The sequence below is a fragment of the Cricetulus griseus genome, unplaced genomic scaffold (genome assembly GCF_003668045.3).
Source record: "Cricetulus griseus strain 17A/GY unplaced genomic scaffold, alternate assembly CriGri-PICRH-1.0 unplaced_scaffold_53, whole genome shotgun sequence".
Classification (NCBI taxonomy): Eukaryota; Metazoa; Chordata; class Mammalia; order Rodentia; family Cricetidae; genus Cricetulus; species Cricetulus griseus.
Genome location: NW_023277286.1, coordinates 64,727 through 86,755, shown reverse-complemented (window position 1 = coordinate 86,755; position 22,029 = coordinate 64,727). Strand labels below are relative to the sequence as shown.

The following is a 22,029-nucleotide window of genomic DNA, read 5'->3' as shown; positions in this document are numbered from 1 at the left end:
GATCTTTAATAGATGGACAAATTCACAAAACTCACCTTACCTATAAAAGTATAAAGTTTCCATTTCTAAGAATGTACAAAATAATATATTAGGCTCAAAAATGAATTTGGGGTATTCTGAGAAATGGTGGCATTATTGGAATCAAAAGTTTACCAATGAGACCATTTTTTTTATAAGTACAGTGTAGTGCCCGGCTCTTAAGGCAGTTACATTTCCTTACAAGGGAACTGTCTTTTCACTTAACATTCCATTTCCATTGATAAAGGTTGAAGAAACTAAACCAATGTTCTTTAGTACAAACTCTTTATAATTAATTCTTTAAGAGGAATTTTTTTTGGGGGGGTTTCGAGACAGGGTTTCTCTGTGTAGCTTTGGAGCCTATCCTGGCACTCGCTCTGGGAACTCACAGAGATCCGCCTGCCTCTGCCTCCCGAGTGCTGAGATTAAAGGCGCGCGCCACCAACGCCCAGCTCTCAGCTTGCTTTTTAAACACAACTCAGAAACACTGCCTAGTGGGCTGGACACTCTCCCACCAACATGAACATGAGTCCAGAAAATGGCCCATCACTTGAGTGTAAGCCAATGCTTCTCAATTGAGGTTCCCTTTTCTCAGATGATCCTAGCTTGTGTCAAGCTCATAAAAAAGACCACCAACGCTCGGCTAAGAGGAATCTTTGAAATGTAGTTTATGTCACAAAAATCATTCAAAAAAAGTGTACAATTCAATGACTTTACAATCCAATGAAGAATCATCTAATAATCTGTGTATATCAGCTGGTAGTTTACCAATCTTTGGCATTTTTTAATCTCTAAAAATGGTGATTTCTTTTTTGTTTGTTTGTTTTTGAAACAGGGCTTCTCTGTGTAACTCTGGCTGTCCTAGAACTCACTATGTAGTCCAGGCTGGCCTGAAACCCAGAGCTCTACCTGCCTCTGCCTACCAAGTACTGGGATTAAAGGCGTGTGCAACCACCACCTCGACTTAAAAATGGTGATTTCTAAATGATGCCAGTCAATGACAAAATAAGAGAAACACAGACAAAATAAAATGCACTTCACAGACAACTTTGTATTAAACAACCTAGCTTTTATATCCATTTTGGGTGTTAAAACATCCTTTTAAACACAGTGTTGACCAAATAGCTAAGTCCATTTTATTTGTTTTTAAAATGCTTTTTGGTTTTGGTTTGGTTTTTCAAACAGGAGCTCTTGTAGCCCAGGCTAGCCTCATGTTTACTATGTAGCCAAAGATGACCTTGAACTCATGGTCCTGCTTATACTTCCTGAGTACTGTTATTATAAGTATGTGTCACCACACCTAACAATTTATTTTTCTCTTACATCAAGAGCCCAAGTGACAAATTTCTTTCCTCAGATTCCTGAGGAAAATACTGTAAACTGTCATAAACATTCAGACAACTGGCTTTGTTTATATTCCAGCTTTTAAGCCACAGCAGGCTTAAAATGACTTAACAAAACCAGTTGTCTAAATGTTTATGAAATTTCCTATTGTGCCCAAATTTATAGGTATATACCATCGACAAGAAACAAGCTAAGACTGAATTAAAACTATTTTGGTGTTCTATATTTAAATTTATTACAGGGAGATGGTAAATTCCTGTCAGGCAAAGGCAGGGCTCAGTTTCATAGAGTATCTAACACTGTATAGAGCTGAATTCAATTTCAAGAACTTCAACAATTCTACTAGTTTTAAAATACCCAGTGGAGGTAAAAGAGAGGTGTCAGTGATTGAGAGCATATATTACTCTCCACAGGACCAGAGCCAGTTCCCAGCACCACACTGGGTAGCCCATACCTACCTCTATTCCAGCTCCAGAGGGACCCTTCACCCGTCCTCCAGAAGCACTAACTCAAGTGCATATCCAGCCCCCTCTGCTCCACATAAGTAAAACAAATCATAAAAAGCAAAATACCTGTTGGGATATCTAGTTTCAGATCCTCTTGAAGAAAGCAATTAAGCTTTGTCAAACCAGTTTTTATAGTTTCATCAAGCTTTAGATTTCCTGCTTTTAATTTTTCGTCATCCAAAGTTATCTGCACGATGAAGGAAGTGTGCTGGTTCTCAATGGCAGCTGCATGCACACTCTGTTTTGCAGTGATCTCTGAACCTGTAGCCTCACAACATTCATTTATAAACTGTAAAGGATACAGACAAGCTTTCATTACTAAAGATGGGAGCACTTTAGTCCACGCACCATTTTTAATTATCTTGAAAAAGTCCATAAAACAGGTTTTTAAAACACATATAAAAGTAGAGAGAACAGGGCAATTAGCCCCTGCTATTCACTGCCATCGTGGGTGCTGGGGCCAGAGGCACTCTGGCCTGCTAGGCCATCTCTCCCAGTACCCATTCTTATCATACTCCACTATATAGATGTAAGGAAGGTCTGACTTAAAACTAGACTGAAGGCTAAGTTTTACGTCTGGTTGGCTCTGTGATTTATACTTTGATTTTTTTTTTTAACTTGAAAAACTTTTTAAAGAAACTAGGTCTTAAGCTGGGCAAGGTGATAATCACCTTTAATCATAGCACAGAGGGGGAAGGAGGCAGAGGGACAACTTTGAAGTCATCCTGGGCTAAATAATGAGTTCAAAGCCAGGAGGAGAAGGGAAGAGAGGGAAAGAGGAAAGGGGCTTGGGTGGGGTGCTAAGCTAGGTCTTTCCCCATGTCTCAAGTTCTGGATTTGGTCACCCATCTCTAGAGCGGGTTTTCTTTTGTTTACAATCTTTTTTGAAATGGAGTCTTAAAACTGTGGCCCAGACTGGACTCAATCCAACTCAGCATCCGCCTGGCTTCCAAGCAAAGGCATCCCAGGTGTCAACCATCAATCCAGCTTCTTCTCAGCCTCAGTTTGATTCCAGAAACCCATTTAAAGTAGGTGTTGAGTCTCTGGTCTCTACATATGTGCCATGGCATACACGTCCACACATACACATCGTGTACATAAACACAATGATCATTTTAAGGGGCAGAGAGACGCTTAGTAGTTAAGAACATTTATTTATCCACAGGACTCCTTAGATTTCCAGCACCTGTGTCAGGCAGCTCATTGACTGTGACTCCAACTCCAGGGGTCAGACACTTTCTTTTGTCCTCCAAAGGTGTTCTTGCATGTATGCACACATGCACACACACCCCAAATAAAATAAAACTTTTTGTTTTTTATTTTCAGACATGGTTTCTCTGTGTAATAGCCCCAGCTGTCCTGGAACTCGATTTGTACACCAGGTTGACCTTGAAATCACCCGCCTGCCTCTGCCTTCCAAGTGCTGAAATTAAAAGCATACACTACTATGTCCAACTCACATAAGGATTTAAAATAAAGTCTAAGTCAAGAATATTTTCATTTCTGATTATAGCTATTCTTCCCAAAGTTAGTTCCAGGTACAGACGTATTACCTCCATTAGGTTCTGAAGTTCCTCCTTACTCTTGCTTAAGCAAGATGCCCACTGTTCAGAAAAATAAACTGTGCTTGTGTTCAAAGATTCACACTTCTGTGTGGTCTCCTGAGATACAGTTTCCAGGTTGCTGTTGAGTGACTCACAGTGCCTTTACAGATTTCTTCAACCAACTGTGTGCTTCATTGACTACGAGTGTCTGAGTCATGTACTATCACGAATCACAGATCTAGTTTTTTTATTGTTAAATATGGATTGCTTTTTGATTATATCTGATAATTCCTTAGAAAAAAAAAAAACTAGAATAACATAAGTTCAAGGCACCCTGGTCTTGTTAAGGTCAGATATGGAGCTAAGAGTAAACTCTCAAAACCAACACCAAAAAAAATAATAATAGGCATGTAAATAATAATATCTTACTATCTGAAATCACGAGCATCCAATTCAAGAGCCAGAACCCACAAAATGAATATGAGAAGCAATCAAAGATGCCACAACAGGAACAATGTTTTAGATATCTATCTGGCCAGTTGCGCAGCGGGGGGGGGGGGGGGGGGGTAGTCCGAGGCAAAGTTTCTCTGTGGCTTTTGGAGCGCTAGTCCTGGAACTGTTTCGTAGCCTGGCTTAGGTGCTCGAACTCACAGAGATCCGCCTACCTCTGCCTCCGAGTACTGGGATCAAAGGTGAGCTCTACCACCACCTGGCTGTCTGGTAAATATTTTATAGCACTCTTTGTAAAAATGTCTCAAAAAGCAATCAAAAGCCTTGAGCCTATGATTTCAGCACTTGGGAAACTGAGGCAGAATTGCTTTGCAGTTAAGGCAACCCTGAGCTACACACTGAGTTCCTGTCTCAAGAACAGGATGGTGGAGAGGAAGGAATACACTTATATATGTATATACACAAATACAATGTCAACAAGTCACAAGTTCACTTGTAAGCAATCCAGAATTATTTGTGCTATTTGAAAGTTTTTTTTTTTTTTTTTTGTTTTGTTTTGTTTTATTGAAACTCATTCCAGGCTTACAGAAAAGTTCAAAAGAAGTTAAAAGTGTCTTACTGTTCTGTATTTTCTTGAATTTTGTTCAGTGGTTTCTGGATGTTTTCGCACTTTTTCTCCAAAGCACAGAATCTCTCTGTCCAACTACTGACTAACTGGGAAAGTTCCTGTAAGAAAGATGGCGGAAGGGAAAGCCTTGAAATGGTAGTATTTAAATGTTTATTTTCTGAATATGAATAACATGATCATACAGGTAACTTGCTTGGTCATCCCGCCTCAACCACTGAGTGCTGGGATTACAAGTGCATAATACCACACTAAGGTGAACTATATAAATTCTTGACAAAAGATTTTTAATTTCACCTCTCACACATAGCAGGAAGCCCTGAAAGGACTACTAAAGAACAATTTAGGAGTTTAAAAAAAAATGGGCTGGAGAGATGGCTCAGAGGTTAAGAGCACCGACTGCTCTTCCAGAGGTCCTGAGTTCAATTTCCAATAACCACATGGTGGCTTACAACTATCTGTAATGAGATCTGGTGCCCTCTTCTGGTGTGCAGATATACATGGAAGCAGAATGTTGTATACATAATAAATAAAATCTTAAAAAAAAGAAAAAGAGTGAAAAATTCATATTATTAGTATTATTTTGCTTTGTTTTTTGGAGAAAGAGTCTCACTAAGTGTTGGGTTTTTTTTTTGGTTTTTGGTTTTTTTTGAGAGAGGGTTTCTCTGTATTGCTTTGGAGGTTGTCCTGGAACTCGCTCCGTAGACCAGGCTGGTCTGGAACTCACAGAGATCCACCTGCCTCTACCTCCCAAGCGCTGGGACTAAAGGGACCAATGCCCAGCTCTCACTAAGCTTAAATAACTGAAAAGTCTGATTCTGCAAACCTTCATTGTTATTCGTTACAACTCAGGGCCTAAGAATAACAGACATGCTGTAATCAGTGTAGGCAGAGACAGGATGACCAATGGTACAGCAATGAGAGAAGACAGGCTTAGCCTATCAAAGATAGTAGCTAGCCATGTCTCCCTAATAAGAAAAAACACAATATTTTCACTTAAAATGCTACAGCAACCTTATGGGCGAGTTTTTTTATTCCTTCCTCTTGCTGGGAAGGGACCATTTTGTTTGTCAGGATGTAGTTAAGCACAGAGTTGCATATGCAACAAACAAATTCTCAAATATTAACTGATCTAAAGAAGTATTCTCAATTATTTTACACAAATTACCATCAGAAATAACAGTAGCTGTGATACCTCAGGTTCCTTAGTTTTGCAACATTCAAACCACATGACATAGATTGCTAAGTTCATCAAGACACTAAAAATGTCAATTAAGAGGTAGTTGCAGGGCACTGAAGAAATAGCTCAGTGGTTAAGAGCACCAGCTGCTTTTCTAGAGGTCCTGAGTTCAATTCCCAGCAACCACATGGTGGATCCCAAGCATCTACAGTGGGATCCGATGCCCTCTTCTGATGTGCAGGTGTGCGTGCAGATAGAGCATGCATATACTTAAATAAATAATAAATATTAAAAAGAGAGAGAGAGATACCTGCAAATGGGTTTCCTTTACTGTCTTCAGGTCTTCATTTAGGGTCCCACAAAGCTTCTGTGACTCAACCAAGGAAGAAACTGTATTTTCCTGGAGTTCATGGAGATTGTTGCACAATATGCTCAGAAAACCATCTATTTCTCTTTTTTGATCTTCTATCTTTGAAGAAAAAAATATTAGTTTCTTTTTGAAGCAACCTACCAAATTTGAGGTACTAAGAAGACAACATCTGTACCTTTTCAGCCATTGTCAATGAAGTCCTGAAAATATGCTGCAGTTGCCTATTGATGTTCAAGATGGAAACCACGCCAGGGGCTAAGATGGTCTTCAGGGAACCGAGAAGGTCAGTCTCAAGTCCATTCTGGGTTTTAAAACAAATGCATCCTTAAGAATGTTTTCATTTCCATTAACCTGGCTGACATATCTCATGTACTTAGCAACCAAACACTGACATTCAAAATCCATAACTGACATTCTTTATAACCTAAAGAGACGTATCTGCACATCCAGCATATATTCTTCCTAAATCATTTAGTCCTGCTCCACTAACTAAAACAGTGTTCACTAAGTGTACAGTAAATGCTGAATTAATTTTCTCTTTTGTTTGTTTCGTCTCTTGTGACACAGGCTGACCTTAAACTCACTGTGTAGCCGAGGATGCCCTGTTCCTCCTGCCTCCATACTATCAGGATCACAGGTATGCACCACCATGCCTGCCTTTATAGTCAATTAACAGTCTAATGGAGAGTTCAGAAGAGGAGAAAAATGACAGTAAAGTGTTAAGATTCCAGCACTCCAGTGTAATCCCCATCATGGGAAAACAAAAATCTATACATTAAAATTTTTTATTTTTTTTTTGAGACAGGGTTTCTCTATGCAACAGTGCTAGCTGTCCTGGAACTCACTTTATAGACTAGGCTAGCCTCGAACTGGCAGAGATCCACCTGCATCTTGCCTCAAGTGTTGGGATTAAAGGTGTGCGCCACAACTGGCAGGCTTTCTTTCTTTGTTTCTTTTTCTTTCTTTTTGATAAACATAATGAATTTTAAACAGCTTTAGGTTATTGGTCAAAAAAAAAAAAAAAAAAACAAAGCCAAAAAGTCACTAAGAGTAGACCTTAGGGGTCAAGAAAGATGACTCAGTGGTTAAAGCCTGTACTGTTTTTGTAGAAGACCAGCACCCACTTTTAGATGGCTGTAACTATGGCTCAAGGAATCCAATGTCCTCTTCTGGACTCCACAGGTACCTGCAACTCACTTGCATATACCCTCACACCCCACATAAACAAACAACAACAAAAAAGTAGGCTTTGGAGCAAGGCACTGTAGCTCATGCCTGAACCTTGACACTCAAGAGGCAAAAGCAGGATGATTAGCATGAGACATAAAGCACCCTGGGTTAGATAGTGAATTCTAGTCCAACCTGAGATACAAAGTAAGACCCTGCCTCAAAACGCTGGGGGAGGCAGGAGACCAAACTTTAGGCTAGAAGTATTTAACTGTGAAGATCCTATGACCTAAGAGACTATTTTTGTCAGAACTTGTGTGCAACACATGAAATTGAGAAAAGATCCTTTCACTAGGAAAGGGCAACAAATAAATAAAAAACCTAAGCAGGAATGAGTTAGTAGGACTGCAGTGACATGCTTGTGGTATAATCATCAGTACCTAAGTTTAGCCCCCAGAATCCACATTACCAAAACAAACACACCGACAAGCTGAGTGTAGCACAGGGTAAAGCAGACAGGTAGAAGATCCCCGGGACTAAGCAAGTTAAAAGGTTACTTCCAAGCCTGACACCCAAATTCCATCTCCAGAACCCATGTAAAGGTTGAAGGAGAGAACAGACTCCACAGTATCCTCTGAGCTCCATGTGCAAGTCATGGCAATATACACATAATAACAACAAATAAAATCTTTAAAAAATTAGCACCTGAAAAAAATTAGCACCTGGCGCACACCTTTAATCCCAGCACTTGGGACAGGGAGCAGATATTGTGAGTTCCGAGGCAGCATGGTTCCAGGGTTGTGCCAGGTAGCGCTCCAAGTTACCAGAGAACCCTGACTCAAGAAGAAAAAAAAAATTAGCAGAAATTGAGAGTTATTCTAGTTATTTCTGGGTCCTAATCCACCTGTGATAACAGTGATACACGTTACATACGTAGTACATACGACAACACACACACACACACACACACACACAAGAAAAACAAAAGGAAAAGGAAGAAAGAAACAAAGAAGAGAGAAATGAGTCAAGTAGTTAAAAAAAAAAAAAAAAGGCTATATGTGTTTTGAAAGCATACTGACTTCAGTGGATTCTGTGAGAGCACCACTGCTCTTCGGGGTGCTTTTCAGGGCTTTCACTTTTGTGAAGGCATCTCTTCCTTTAATTAAAACAGAGGTGCCCCCGCCACCATTTGTTTGAGACAGTCTCACTATGTAGTCCTGGCTGTCCTGGAACTCTTTGTGCAGACTAGGCTGGCTTCAAACTCAAGAAATCCACATACACCATCACTAACCAGTTATGAGTGACTTTTTGGTTTTGGTTAAGACAGGAGCCCATAACTCAGACTGAGCTGGCAATCTCTATACAACCTACAGCACCTCCCACATGCTGAAATTACTGCTGTGTACCGGTATGCCTGGCAGAATGAGTGACTATAGAACTACAGAGAAAAGCTTTCAGAGTAAGGCCTAGTGAGGCTTAGTCACATAGAGCTAATGCAAAGAATTATTGTTGTATGTGCTCTTTGTGACTAGAAGGCTTTTTAATATAACTGCTGCTCTTTTGCTTGTGCAATGTAGCTTTGAGCTCACTAAAAACTAAGGATGGCTCCGAATTTCTGATCCTTCTGCCTCCATCTTCCTAAATGCTAAAATTACAAACATGTGAATAACAATGGATTAATTCTTCCTATTCTCAACTACACCAAATGAGTGAAAACACTTTCAAAGTTTAGTCATATCCTCCTGGACACCAGTCTTTCTGTGATGGGGGGAGGGGAGAGGAGGGGGTGTCGGAGAGGTGGGAGAGAACCACGGGACATGGATGGGACGGGACACAAAAGTGAAAGCCCGAAGAAAACTAGGAGCAACTAATGCCATTTCTGATGGCCAGTCAACCTTTTGAAAACATGAAGAGATTTACTTACGATCAATCCTCGAAGCACAGTTTTACTTTGTGCTGCTAACGACTGCTCCTTCAATATCATGTCAGAGATCTGGGTGACACGAGCTGACACGTTTTGTGGAATAGACATGAGAGTTCCAAGCGCTGTCGTGGTAACAGTGTCTAATGCAGAGACACTAGAAGACATGAGATTACCTACAAAAAGAGATGTGAACTTTGGCATGAATATAATGCAGTTAAGACCACTTTCAATAATTCAAAATCAATCTTTATTGTGTAATTTCCAATAACTACATTAAATAATTGTCTCACTACACAAAAAGATTTAAATATTGTTCTATAAGCCCTGGCATATTAAAAGCATATCCTACTCCAGTATACCTTAGAATAATATTAAAATTAAAATGCATTTCTCTTTGTTTGAAATGATCTTAATTCCAGTCAATCATGCTTCAGCTTCCCAAGGACTGAAGGCATGAGCCACTGGGTTTAAGACTTAAGACTAACTATTCAGCCACACGGTGGTGGTGCGTGTCTTTAATCTCAGCACTCAGGAGAAAGAGGTAGGTAGAGCTTTGTAAGTTCAAGGCCAGCCTGGTCTACAGAGCTAGTTCCAGGACAGCCAGGGCTACACAGAGAAACCCTGTTTCAAAAACAAAAAATTAAAAAAGAGAGAGAGAAGAAAAAAATTAGAATATTCTAAAATTAGAATCAGTTTTATAGTAGACAGGAATTCGTAAAAAACGAGAAAACTACATCTTATTAGGGTGAAACTCACTTATAGCCCTCCACTTTAGAGGTGGAGACAGAAGGATCAGTCTCAGCTACATAGGTCAAGGTCAAGTTAAACTGGGCTATAATGAGACTTTATTTGAAAAGCAAATAAAGATAACATACCCATACATGTTCTGACAATACAGCAAATCAGTAAGATACACCTTCCCACAAGAAAAAAAGCTTCGTGATAATTTATTCAAAGGAAATATCAGTAAAGGGATTGGGTTAACACCTGCTACCAAGCCTAAGGACCAGAGTTCAATCCCTGGGATCTTCATGGGAGTATAGAAAAGTGCTTGTTAGGGGCTGGAGAGATGGCGCAGAGGTTAAGAGCACTGGCTGCTCTTCCAGAGGTTCTAAGTTCAGTTCCCAGCAACCACATGGTGGCTCACAACCATCTGTTACGAGATCTGGTGCCCTCTTCTGGTGTGCAGATATACATGGAAGCAGAATGTTGTATACATAATAAATAAAATAAAATTAAAAAGTATCAAAAAAGTGCTTGTTATGGCAAAAGTAAGTATACACACACACATACTAAAAAAATTAGTTTTTAATTTTGTGTGTATTTATATCTGTGCAATCAAAGATGCAAGAAGATGATGTCAGATGCCCTAGAACTGGAGTTAATTACAGTTGTAAGCTGTCATGTGGGTGCTAGGAATTAAACTACTCTCTCCAGCCATAATTTACAAAATTTTTAGAATAACATTTCTAGGAAGGGATCAAGAAATTAAATAGTAATAATCTCAAAGAAATGAATCAGGTTCAGTAATAAAGATAAATTTTATAATATGCTAATTTGATAAAGTAAACTTAAGACAGTCTAAAATCAACAACAAACCTCTAAAATTTGTTGTAAAGAAAGCAAAAACATTATTCTCTTGCCTAAACAGCTAACATGCTCAATGGGACAGGTGCCAGTGACACTGTCACTGTATTTGTTTTAAATAGTATTGAATTGTTATTTTGAGATGTGTTGGCTTATACCTGTAACCCCAGCACTCAACATGAGACAGGAGGATCACAAATTCACAGTCAGCTTGTGCTACAAAGTAAGTTCAATTTGGTCAACTTAATGGGACCCTGCCTCAAGATGGACAGACAGACGGACAGACAGATTTTTTAAAAAAAGGTAAGCCAGGCACAGTGCTACACGCCTTTAATCCCAGCACTCAGAGGCAGAGACAGACAGATCTCTGAGTTCAAGGACAGCCAGAGCTACACAGAGAAACCCTGTCTCAAGAAAAAAAAGACAAAGTGAAAATTGTGAAACATATCTATCTGAACACAAAGAAAGACTTAGAATGGCCTGGGGATTTAGCTCAGTTGCAGAGCAGGTGTGGTAACACAGGCCTGTGATCCCAGTACTCAAGTGGGAGACAGGAGGATTAGATGTTCAAAACCATCCTCTGTTACACAGCAACTTCAGGACCAGCCCAGGATACCTGTGATTCTGCCTTAAAAACCAACAAAAGACCAGAAAAGCTGAGTTTAGTGATACTCTTCCTGTAATCTTAGAGCTTAAGTAGAGAAGGAAGGATTACTAGTTAGAAACCAGCTAGTCTAGTGGTGGTGGAAGGAAGGCAAAGGAGGGAGAAGAAATGAGAGATGGGGCAGGGGAGGGGTAGGGGATGGGAAAGAGACAGAGGAGAGAAGGTACCAAGAAAAGAGAAGAGAATGTGCGAGCAAGTGAGTGACCTAGCCTGGAATTCAACTGAGCCAGCCAATCCTGTCTACTTGGCTAATCAAAGATTTTGTCTCAAAAGAAATAAGGTGGAGGGCTAGAGAGATGACCCAATGGTTAAAAGTATACACTGCTCTACCAGAAGTGCAGTTAGATTCCCAACACCCATATCTGGTAGCTCATATTCCAATGGAGGAAATCCAACACACACCTCTAGCCTCTATGAGTACATGCACTCACACACACAGACATACACACATAAATGTAATTAAAAATAAAATAACTCAGGCTGGAGAGATGGCTCAGAGGTTAGAGCACTGACTGCTCTTCCAGAGGTCCTGAGTTCAATTCCCAGCAACCACATTGTGGCTCACAACCATCTGTTATGAGATCTGGTGCCCTCTACTGGTGTGCAGATATACATGGAAGCAGAATGTTGTATACGTAATAAATAAATAAAATCTTAAATAAATAAATGAATAAATAAATAAATAAATAAATAAAATAACTCTTTAAAAAAAGTGGATGGTCCCTAAGGAATAACACTAGCGGTTGTCCTCTGGCTTCTGTGTTCATATACACACACATCCACAAGACACACCCACAGAAATGCTTGAGCTTACCAAACAGTGTCTTATGATCTTCTAGCATAGCCTTTTGTTTTGCGCTGCCGTCCTTAATTAATTCTTCCATATTATTAAACAGACTGTTGAGGTTTTTACCAAAAATATCCTGAGCTTCAGCATTGTGTTCATCAATTGCTCTCTTACGGTCCAGTTTTGAATGGAGACCAGATACATCCCTGGTGGTTTCTTTAACTGTGCTAAGCAACTATATGTTTAAAAAACAAAATAAAAAGGTAACATAAAAACAGTCTAATCAATGTGCCTGTGTTCTATAAGGCTTTCTCCCCCTAGTGAGACAAGACTCCAAAGATCCAGGTGCTCAGTCCCCACCAAGCCTGCTCTCTCCTCCCCTGTCTCCTCCCTGCCTCCCTCCCTCCCTCTCTCCCAACCCCCTTCCTCAAGCCAGACATCTGTGCACAAAAAACTGACTTGCAAATTTATTTCAGTAATTATGTTTGATACAAACTTTTTTCCTTTTGTTGTATTTACTGTCTCCTCAAAAGTATACCTAATAAAAAATGTAATACTTTCATTCCAGTTTTAAAAAGAAACATGGGTCAAATAGTGAAATATTGTTTCATAAATGGACATAAATAACATTTGGAATGAATCAATTAAAATCTCATAACCGAAGCTTAAGGAGGCAAGGCTACTTCTACCCACCCTTCAACGTTTTCAATAAATACAAAGGACAAACCTTGCTGGCGGCATCATGTAGCTTCTCCTCAGTTCTTTCCAGGGCTGAAGAGACATATTCCTCTTTAACGAGTTGTAATTTTGTTTCTTGCAAATGTTTCTGAGTGGTTTCAAGTTCCTGTGTCTTAGTTTGCAGGTCAGATTTACACTGGTCAAGTTCATTTTTACTATCCACAAATAACCCTGTAACCTACACATAACACATTAAATAATTCTTTAAGAATCAGAAAAGATGCTGGTGGCTGCTGAAACACTTGGGTAGTTGATAATATTGGGAAAAAAAACAAATTATTCAAATGCAAAAACTGAAGTTCTGATTAGAACATTCTTTAATGGCATCTGGTGTCTTCCAGAAAGCTTATTCAAAACTTAAATATCAGGTCTGATATAGTGGTATTGATTCTCCAGGTTCCTTCCCAGACTTCAGTGGACTGCTCTTATAAAGGTGCAACAAGAGGGTAGTACAGAAAGGGTCCAGTTACTTGTCTGTCTAATGTCTCCCAATTCCTGAAATCCTTAACTTGAAAAGGAACAGGAGAAAGCTCCACTGGTAGAATGTTTACCTAGCATAAAAAAAGGCCTAGGTTCAACCCCCAGCTCTGCATAAAACAAGGCCTGGTGATGCACTGCTATAATCCCAGGTAGAGGCAGGAGAACCACAAGTTCAAAGTCATCGTTGGCTATACCTTTGTTGCTCTTTTGAGGAAGGGTCTTTTTATGTAGACCTGGATAACTGCAAACTCAATACACGGAATAAGCTGGCCTCTAAATCAAAGATCCACCTGCCTCTGCCTCCTATGTAACTTAAAGGCATTTGTTTGAATTTAGCCTAGACTATGTGAGAATTGTCTCAAAATAAAAATAAAAACTGAGTATACTATGAATCCTAGGCCTTTAGCATGCTTTGGAGGTTTGTATAATATGTATACGCTAGTGTTTACACAACAATGAAATCATTTAAAATACGCTTCTCAAAAACATTACCCAGCCATTAAGCAAATGTCTTACTGATTTCTTCTAAAGTTGTGTATTAATAAGTGTCAAAACAGAAGCTTTTTCATTACTAACAAAGATAAATATATAAGATAACTTCAGTTTAAGAATTAAAAAGAAGGATATGGAGAGGTGGCTCAGTGGTTAAGAGCACTGCCTGCTCTCCTAGAAGTAAGTCCTGAGTTCAATTCCCAGCAACCACATGGTGGCTCACAACCATCTTTAATGAGATCGGGTGCCCTCTTCTGGCACGCAGGCATACATGCAGATAGAATGCTGTAAACATAATAAGTAAATCTAAGAAAGAAAAAAATCAAAACGAAAAAAATTCTTTCAAAAGAGGAGAAAGAGCCCCGCACATTCTAAGTGTCTTTAAGCATTTCCTTTCCAGGACCTCCCACACCACCCGGAATGCCTACCTTACTAAGTTCCTCTTCAAGGGCACCGATCTTTTCAGCCGACTCAACAATCTGTTCCTCCTGAACTGTTAATTTTCCATTCATGGCTCTAAAACAGTTTAATACAAATTTAACTGTTAATGCTTTGTTCTAAATCCTACAAAATTTAATCTAATTGTAACATTACAAAATTATGGCGGCTAATAAACTGATCTCCACGCTTCACACCCTTCATGTGATACTGACGGGGTGATAAATAGTAAGGGCAAAATACAGCAAACAAATACATCCTCTTTTTCCAAGATTTACTTGTTTTTAATTTATGGATGAGTGTTTTGCCTGCATGTAAGTCTGTGTACCACTTACATGCCTGGTGCCCATGGGACCAGAAGCGGGCATCAGATCCCATGCAACTAGAATCACAGTCAGTTGTAAGCCACCATGTTAGTGATGGAAATTAAACCTGGATCCTCTGGAAGAGCCAGAGGCTCAACAACTAAACCATCCCTCCAGGCCCTCAAATGAAACTGAGAATCTTTTTTTATGAGGGAAAGGCATGTGTGTGCAAATCCAATTTGAAAGGCAAAGGAGCAGTGACAGGGTACTTATCAGCAAGTACAAGAGGGACTCTGGATTTGGTCCCTAGCACTATGAAATACATGTAAAAATGAAACTTTGTGTTAAGAACATAGAAAACTGACAGAGCCTGGGCGGTGGTGAGGCACACCTTGAATCCCAGCACTTGTGAGGCAGAAAAAGGCAGATCTCTAAATTTGAGGCTAGCCTGGTCTATAGAGTAAGTTCCATGACAGCCAGGGTTATACAGAGAAACCCTGTCTCTAGAAAACAAAACAAGAAAAGAGAGAGGGGAAAGTAAGGCAAAGTAGAAATAGGGGAAGGGGTAATAAAGTGGCTGCAATCAGTGAATCCCTGATATGGAATATAAAGATGCCTCCCCATGCTGTAAGTGCTTAATACTTGAAGATATGAAACACCACAAGAAATGGGTGAGATAAATGGACGAAAATCACCTAGAAGACTGAATCAAAGTATGTATACAGAACAGTATCAATTCTCAGTCATTCAGTCAGTTATAGGGATCTCCACACACACACACAACACACAAACACACCCACACACCCACACACAAACCACAGCACACCACACCACACACACTCTCCTTACTAGTACTAAGGTACACTGTTTAACACATCAGATATCTAAGTTACTGGGTTCTCGTGAGTTCACCTGCGGCAGAATTTGCTTCGCGTCACAGTACAGGTGCTTTGTACAAGATAGTTCTTTGCTATGGGCTAATGTTGGGGAATATTATTTTCAGGTGTGTTGCTTTTGTTTGTGCTGCATTTGTTTAGTTCTGTGAAGCTGTGTTACTGTGCCTGTCTAAAACACCTGGTGGTCCTAATAAAGAGCTGAATGGCCAGTGGTGGGGCAGGAGCAAGACTAGGCGGGGCTGGCAGGCAGAGAAAAATAGGAGAAACATGGGAGAACAAGAAGACATGGAGAGGAGGACATTAGTGGTCAGCCGCCCAGCCACAGAGTAAGAGTGAAAGTAAGGCAGACAGAAACAGAGAAAGATAAAAGCCCAGAGACAAAAAGTAGTCAGAATAATTTAAGAAAATCTGGCAGGAAACAAGCCAAGCTAAGGCCAGGCATTCATAACTAAGAATAAGCGTCTGTGTGTGATTTACTTGGGAGCTGGGTGGCAGGCCCCCCAAAGACTAAAAAGCAAAAAGAGGAAAAAGAAAAGAAAAGAAAAGAAAAGAAAAGAAAAGAAAAGAAAAGAAAAGAAAAGAAAAGAAAAGACCTTAGCAACAAGCTATCATGCACATTTCAGAATGGTTGGTAACATCACTGATTCCTATCTACTAGATGCCAGCAGTATTCTCCACCCACACAAACGAGACCATGAAAAAGACCTGGATGAGGTCTGGGGTGGAGTAGAAATTTGTGCATACTCAACCTTTCTGCTCTCTCCAACATTTATGTTAATCAGTTCAGATCTGAGCAAAGGTGTGTTTAAATGGTGCTGCTATGAAATAGCACTCACAATGCTTCCTTTAGGAAGACGACCTGATATCCTGCTGCAAGGATTCCAGAAGCAAAGTAATGGATTTTTGTTTTTAAATAAAAACAGGTCTGTATTATCTTATATTACCTTAAATATATGTTTGCTTGTTAGAACATATTAAGGTGTGTTTATTTGCTACTAGCACAGAACATTTTATGCATTTTTATAACTACATTCTTTTTTTTTTAAGACAGGATTTCTCTGTGTGGCTTTGGAGCCTATCCTGGCACTCGCTCTAGAGACCAGGCTGGCCTAGAACACACAGACATCCGCCAGCCTCTGCCTCCCGAGTGTGCCACCAATGCCCGGCTATAACTGCATCGTTATTTTCATAGTCTTACTCCAAGTGGATAAGCTAGTGTTGATACTGAGATGAAAATGTATACTCAAGAGCTAGGTCTTAATTCTACTGAGCTGGACAGACTTTTATTACTGCCTCTCCATGTACTGAGCGGTACTGTCTAGAAAATGTGACGTTTCAATGCTCATCTGGCTGGCTTTCCACCAAAAGGAGCCCCTACTTGGTTGTTTGTTGGTTTGTTTTTTTGAGATAGGGTTTCTCTGTATAGCCCTGGCTGTCCTGGAACCAGCTCTGAAGACCATGATGGCCCTCAAACTCAGAGTTCTGCCTGCGTCTGCCTCCCAAGTACTGGGATTGAAGGTGTGCACCACCACTGCCATGCTAGAGCCTCTAACTTCTAAGTGCAAGAAATTATCACAGCTGTCAAGTTGGACCCAGCACCCCATGTTCAGGATTAACAAAAGGAAGGTTCTGGGGTAGATTTTTAGAAGATTTAATATACCTGACTGTGATTTCATTTATAACTCAAGAAGAAAAGCCAGGTGGCCTGGAGTCTAGTGAGCTTAAATTCAGATCCTAATACACTGCAAGTGTATTTTTTAAAGTGATTTCTCTGGGAACTTCCACATAATGGCATCTTATCAAATGGGCTCAGGGACTGTAGCAGCAGCAGGAGCCGTGTGTGGAGAAGATTTGAATCGCAGCCCTGGGCCCTGGGGACAGTCTTGTTCTCAGACCCAGACATCAGCAGAATCATTCAGGCTCACTCAGGAACGGGGTGTCTGTCCAGGCCTGTGGAATATGCACCAATTGTATCAGGAAGAATTCTAAGCCTTGGAAATCTTTTATTGTAGAGTGATGGAATTAACCAAAAGAATACTAAAAAGGCAGAAATGTCAGGTTTAAGAATCTTTATGTTTTTCTCATGACAAACTTCTCAAAGGCATTTTATTGCAAACTAGATTTTCATTAAAAAAAAAAAAGCCTATCATGTTGCAACTTCAATTTTTAAAGTTCTGCTTCCTGCTACCTTTTGTCTGCATTCTAAATCTTCACAGGCCTATTTCATTTTATAGACTTGAATGACACACTGTTTCTCACCTTCCATCTGCTCGTTAAGTGTTAAAGCATGTTGTGTAATACTCATCCAATAAATTCTTTGATTAAAACCAATAGAGGCCTGGATATTGCTGACTATCCTCTAGGGGGCAGTGAACTGCCTTCCTGAGAGCCAGGAGTCTGCACTAAGTGAACTTCAGCTTCCCTCTCACTACACACCACGAGGAGCCAGGCATTTGAATGAAAATCTACTAAGTGAATGGCGAAATTCACTCTAATTGTTAACAGTGGCCAGAGTAATCTGTCTCTAATCAGAGGACTGGGTAAGTGTTCTCAGAAGGATTGAAGCCCTTTGTCCTACAAACTGCAACCCAGGAAAACTTGTGATGGAGGCCCAGACAAAATTCTAGGTACCACTTTACATTCCAGGAAATTTACAGACTATAAGCCCCCACCCCCAATTACATAATCCATATTTTAACACCATATAAGGAAACAATCAAATAACAAAAATCACCGCAGAAAATAAAAGGATCCCCAAATTCAGTGATAGTGCACTCATTTAATCCCAGCACTCAGGAGGCAGAAGCAGGCAGATATCTGAGTTAAGAGGCCAGACTGGTCTATAGAGTGAGTTCCAGGACAGCCAGGACTGTTACACAGAGAAACTTGTCTCAAAAGAACAAAGCACAGAAAAAAAAAAAAGTAAAATGAAGTATGATGAACACTTTTTTTTTCTTTTTTGTTTTTTCAGGACAGGTTTTCTTTGTGTAGCTTTGGAGACTATTCTGGCTCTGTAGAACAGTCTGGCCTCGAACTCACAGAGATCCACCTGCCTCTGCCTCCCGAGTGCTGGGATTAAAGGTGAGTACCACCAAATCTGGTAAACATTTTTTCTTCTTAAAGATAAGCTGGTTTCAAACTCAGAGATCTATCTTTGCATGAGTGTTGGGATTAAAGGCATGCAACATCACACCTGGCTGAAGCAATGCTTTTTTTTTCTTTTTCTTCTTTTTTTTAAAGATTTATTTATTTATCATGTATACAGTGCATGCCAGAAGAGGGCACCAGATCACATTACAGATGGTTGTGAGCCACCATGTGGTTGCTGGGAATTGAACTCAGAACCTCTGGAAGAACAGTCAGTGCTCTTAACCCCTGAGCCATCTCTCCAACCCCAGCAATGCTTTTTCCCTGTCTCGAAAAACCAAAAAATAAAATAAAATAAAATAAAAATAAATGAAAACAAGGATTAAAGGCGTGCGCCACCAACGCACGCCTTGAATCCCAGCACTCGGGGATCTCTGTGAGTTCGAGGCCAGCCTGGTCTCCAGAGCAAGTACCAGAATAGGCTCCAAAGCTACACAGAGAAACCCTGTCTCAAGAAGCAAGCAAGCAAACAAACAAACAAAACCACTTATGGCAACACAAGTACAGGCTTCCACAGCTAGGAATGTTTAATGCAGTTCCTGTTGAGGCCAAACTCTGACAAAGACACAAGCAATGCATTTTTAAACAAAACTCACAGGCCTTCCAGACCCACTTTAATGGGTTACACTGATTTCTGGAGCTGGGATGGCAGTTTAGCTCAAGTATAGAACTGTTAGAGGATAGATTTCATAGGGAGAAGAGAAGAGGAATATGACTTTAAAGAAGAGGCAAAAAAGAGGTTTATTTGTCTTCACTGCAGTGATGGTTACACAGATGTATACATGTGTCACAGTGGGTATAGAACCATACATACACACGGTACCAGTGGCATCTCCTATGCTTACTATCCAATCATGGTTACATAAAGGAACATTGGTGGAAAGTGGGTAAATAATACATGGGGAGCCAGATGCTTTGACCCACATCTGTAATTTTAGTACTCAGAAAGCTGAAGTAGAATTGCTACAAGTCCTAGGCCAGCCTGACCTGTCTAGTGAGTTCAAGGCCAGCTAGGACCACATAGCAAAACCCTGTCTTAAGAAAATAAAAGGGCTGAGGATGTGACTCAAATGGTGAAACACTGCTGTAACATCCAAAATCCTGGACTTGATCCCCAGGGCTCCATAAAACTAAGCATGGTAGCACATGCCTGCGTCCCAGCACTTTGGAGGCAGAGGCAGGAGGATCAGAAGTTAAAGGTCATCCTTGACTTCACAATGAGCTTGGGACCAGTCTAAACTACATGAGACCCTGCCTAAATAAATAATCATTATACATGGGGTTTCTCTGTACTCTTGTAACTTTAAACATAAACCAATGATCATTTTAAAATAAAGAGCTAACAAATATTTGATAACGTGTGTGTGTGTGTGTGTGTGTGTGTGTGTGTGTGTGTGTGTGTGTGTGTGTATTTATACATTTATTTGATGAGGGAGAAGGTGCATGTGCTACGGCACACATAATGGAGGTCAGGTGACAACTTCTGGAGGACTGGTTCCCTCCTTCTACCATGTGGGTTTGAGGACGTGGGTCTTGGGCTTGGTAGCAAGCACCTTTACCTGATGACTCATCTCACAGATCATAGCTTTGCTCATGAGACCAGTCTTGCTATGTGGCCCTGACTGGCATCAAACTCTCAGTCCTTCCATCTATGCTTCCTCCTGTGACATGCCACTTAAAAAGACAAACAAACAACTTTATTTATTTTTTTAATTTGGGGTGTGTGTTTGTGTGTGTGTGCACACAGGTGCACATGCAATATCACAGCAAACATGTGGAGGTCAAAGGTCAACTTGTGGAAACTGGCTCTTCCTTTCCACACTGTGGGTTGCAGACATCAAACTGAAGTCAGACTCTGCAGTAAGTACCTTCACACATAGCCACCTCACTGGCCCAGTAACTACTTTTTAAAGTCAAACCAAAAGAAGCACTTATTGGCAGTAGACACCATTTCCTTATTGCTGCATGAGCTAAATTTTACTTCAAACTACCTGTTATCTGAAAACATTGGTTTTAGAGATGGTATATTAGCACACCTCTGTAACTCTAGTAACTGTGAAGCTAAAGCAGGATTCAGAGAGCTGCTTTATATATAGCAAAGCCATCTCCAAAAATAACAATAATGGGCTGGGGAGATGTCACTCATCTGGGAAACTGAGTTCAGTTCCCAGCAGCACCACAAGGCAGCTCACAGCTGTTTACAACTCCATCTCCAGATCTGGTGCCCTCTTCAAGGCACCTGAATGGTATCACTTTCATACATGCAGACCATGCATAGGCATAGAATAAGTAAACTTAAAAAAAACAAACAAAAAAAAAACAAGACTTATCAACTCCTCAATCAGAGGCTTACCTAAAACTTTCTTCAGAGATGTACACTCCATTTTTCTCACGGACTGCAGCAAGATCTCTCTTCAAACGCTCTATCTCTTCTGTATATTCCTACACAAGAACATATTATACACAGATTCCAAGTTAGCTGTTTTTGTTCTATCATTCAGTGTGGAGAGAATATGCAGGCATATTAGCCCTTTATGTTTTTCAAACATAAAGTTATAATCAAACTTTAAAAACAAAAGATAGGATTTCACAGCAAACCCAGACTGGCCTTGAATTTGTGGCAATCTTCAGTTTCAGCCTTTGAAATGCTGAGACCACATGTGTAGACTCCACCAGCAGCTATAACTATAGTTTTAAATCCATGCTCATTTTTCTAGAAATATTCTTTCAATAATGAGTCTTTAATGTGTTCATTATAAACTTCCTATCCACCTTTTATCTCTAGTGCTGTGAAAAATACTGTGACCAAAAGAACCTTGGGGAGGGAAGAGTTTACTTGAGCTTACAACGCTCAGGTCATACTCCATCACTGAGGGAAGTCAGGGCAGGAACTCACGCACAGGCCATGGAGAGTGCTGCTAACTAAATTTGCTCCTCATGGTTTGCTCGGCCTCTTTCTTATACACCCAGAGGTGGTATAATCCACAGTGAGCTACATCAATCATTAACTAAAAAACCCTACAAGTTTGCCTATAAGCCAGTTTGGTTTGGGCATTTTTCAACAAAGGTTCCCTCTGCCTAAATGACTCTAGCTTGTGTCAAGATGCAAAAACTAAGGAGGACAATCTGAGAATCATTATACAAGTACAGTTAGTAGTATTGGTGGAAGAGATGAATAAATAAGTGGGATAGAACAGAGTCCAGAAACAGGCCCACATAAATCTGAAAAGCTTGATACACTAGGCAACAAAGATGGAAGCCTTACAACAAACTAGGAAAACATGTTTGCAAACCTCAAATATCCAGAAAACGTTCTATGTAACAAAGTAACTAAAATATATTAAGAACTCTATAGGCTGGAGAGATG

General features: G+C 40.1%; 1 protein-coding gene across 1 annotated transcript in view; it reads right to left on the bottom strand.

Annotated features, from left to right (window-relative positions):
- Positions 1-22,029, bottom strand: part of LOC113839111 (kinesin-like protein KIF11) — a 140,242-nt gene that overhangs the window by 63,945 nt on the left and 54,268 nt on the right. Inside the window, 8 exon segments of the mRNA XM_035453880.1 lie at positions 4,482-4,588; positions 5,978-6,136; positions 6,213-6,338; positions 9,129-9,301; positions 12,194-12,401; positions 12,894-13,082; positions 14,305-14,392; positions 21,016-21,104. Of these exon segments, the coding sequence (XP_035309771.1) occupies positions 4,482-4,588; positions 5,978-6,136; positions 6,213-6,338; positions 9,129-9,301; positions 12,194-12,401; positions 12,894-13,082; positions 14,305-14,392; positions 21,016-21,104 (1,139 nt within the window).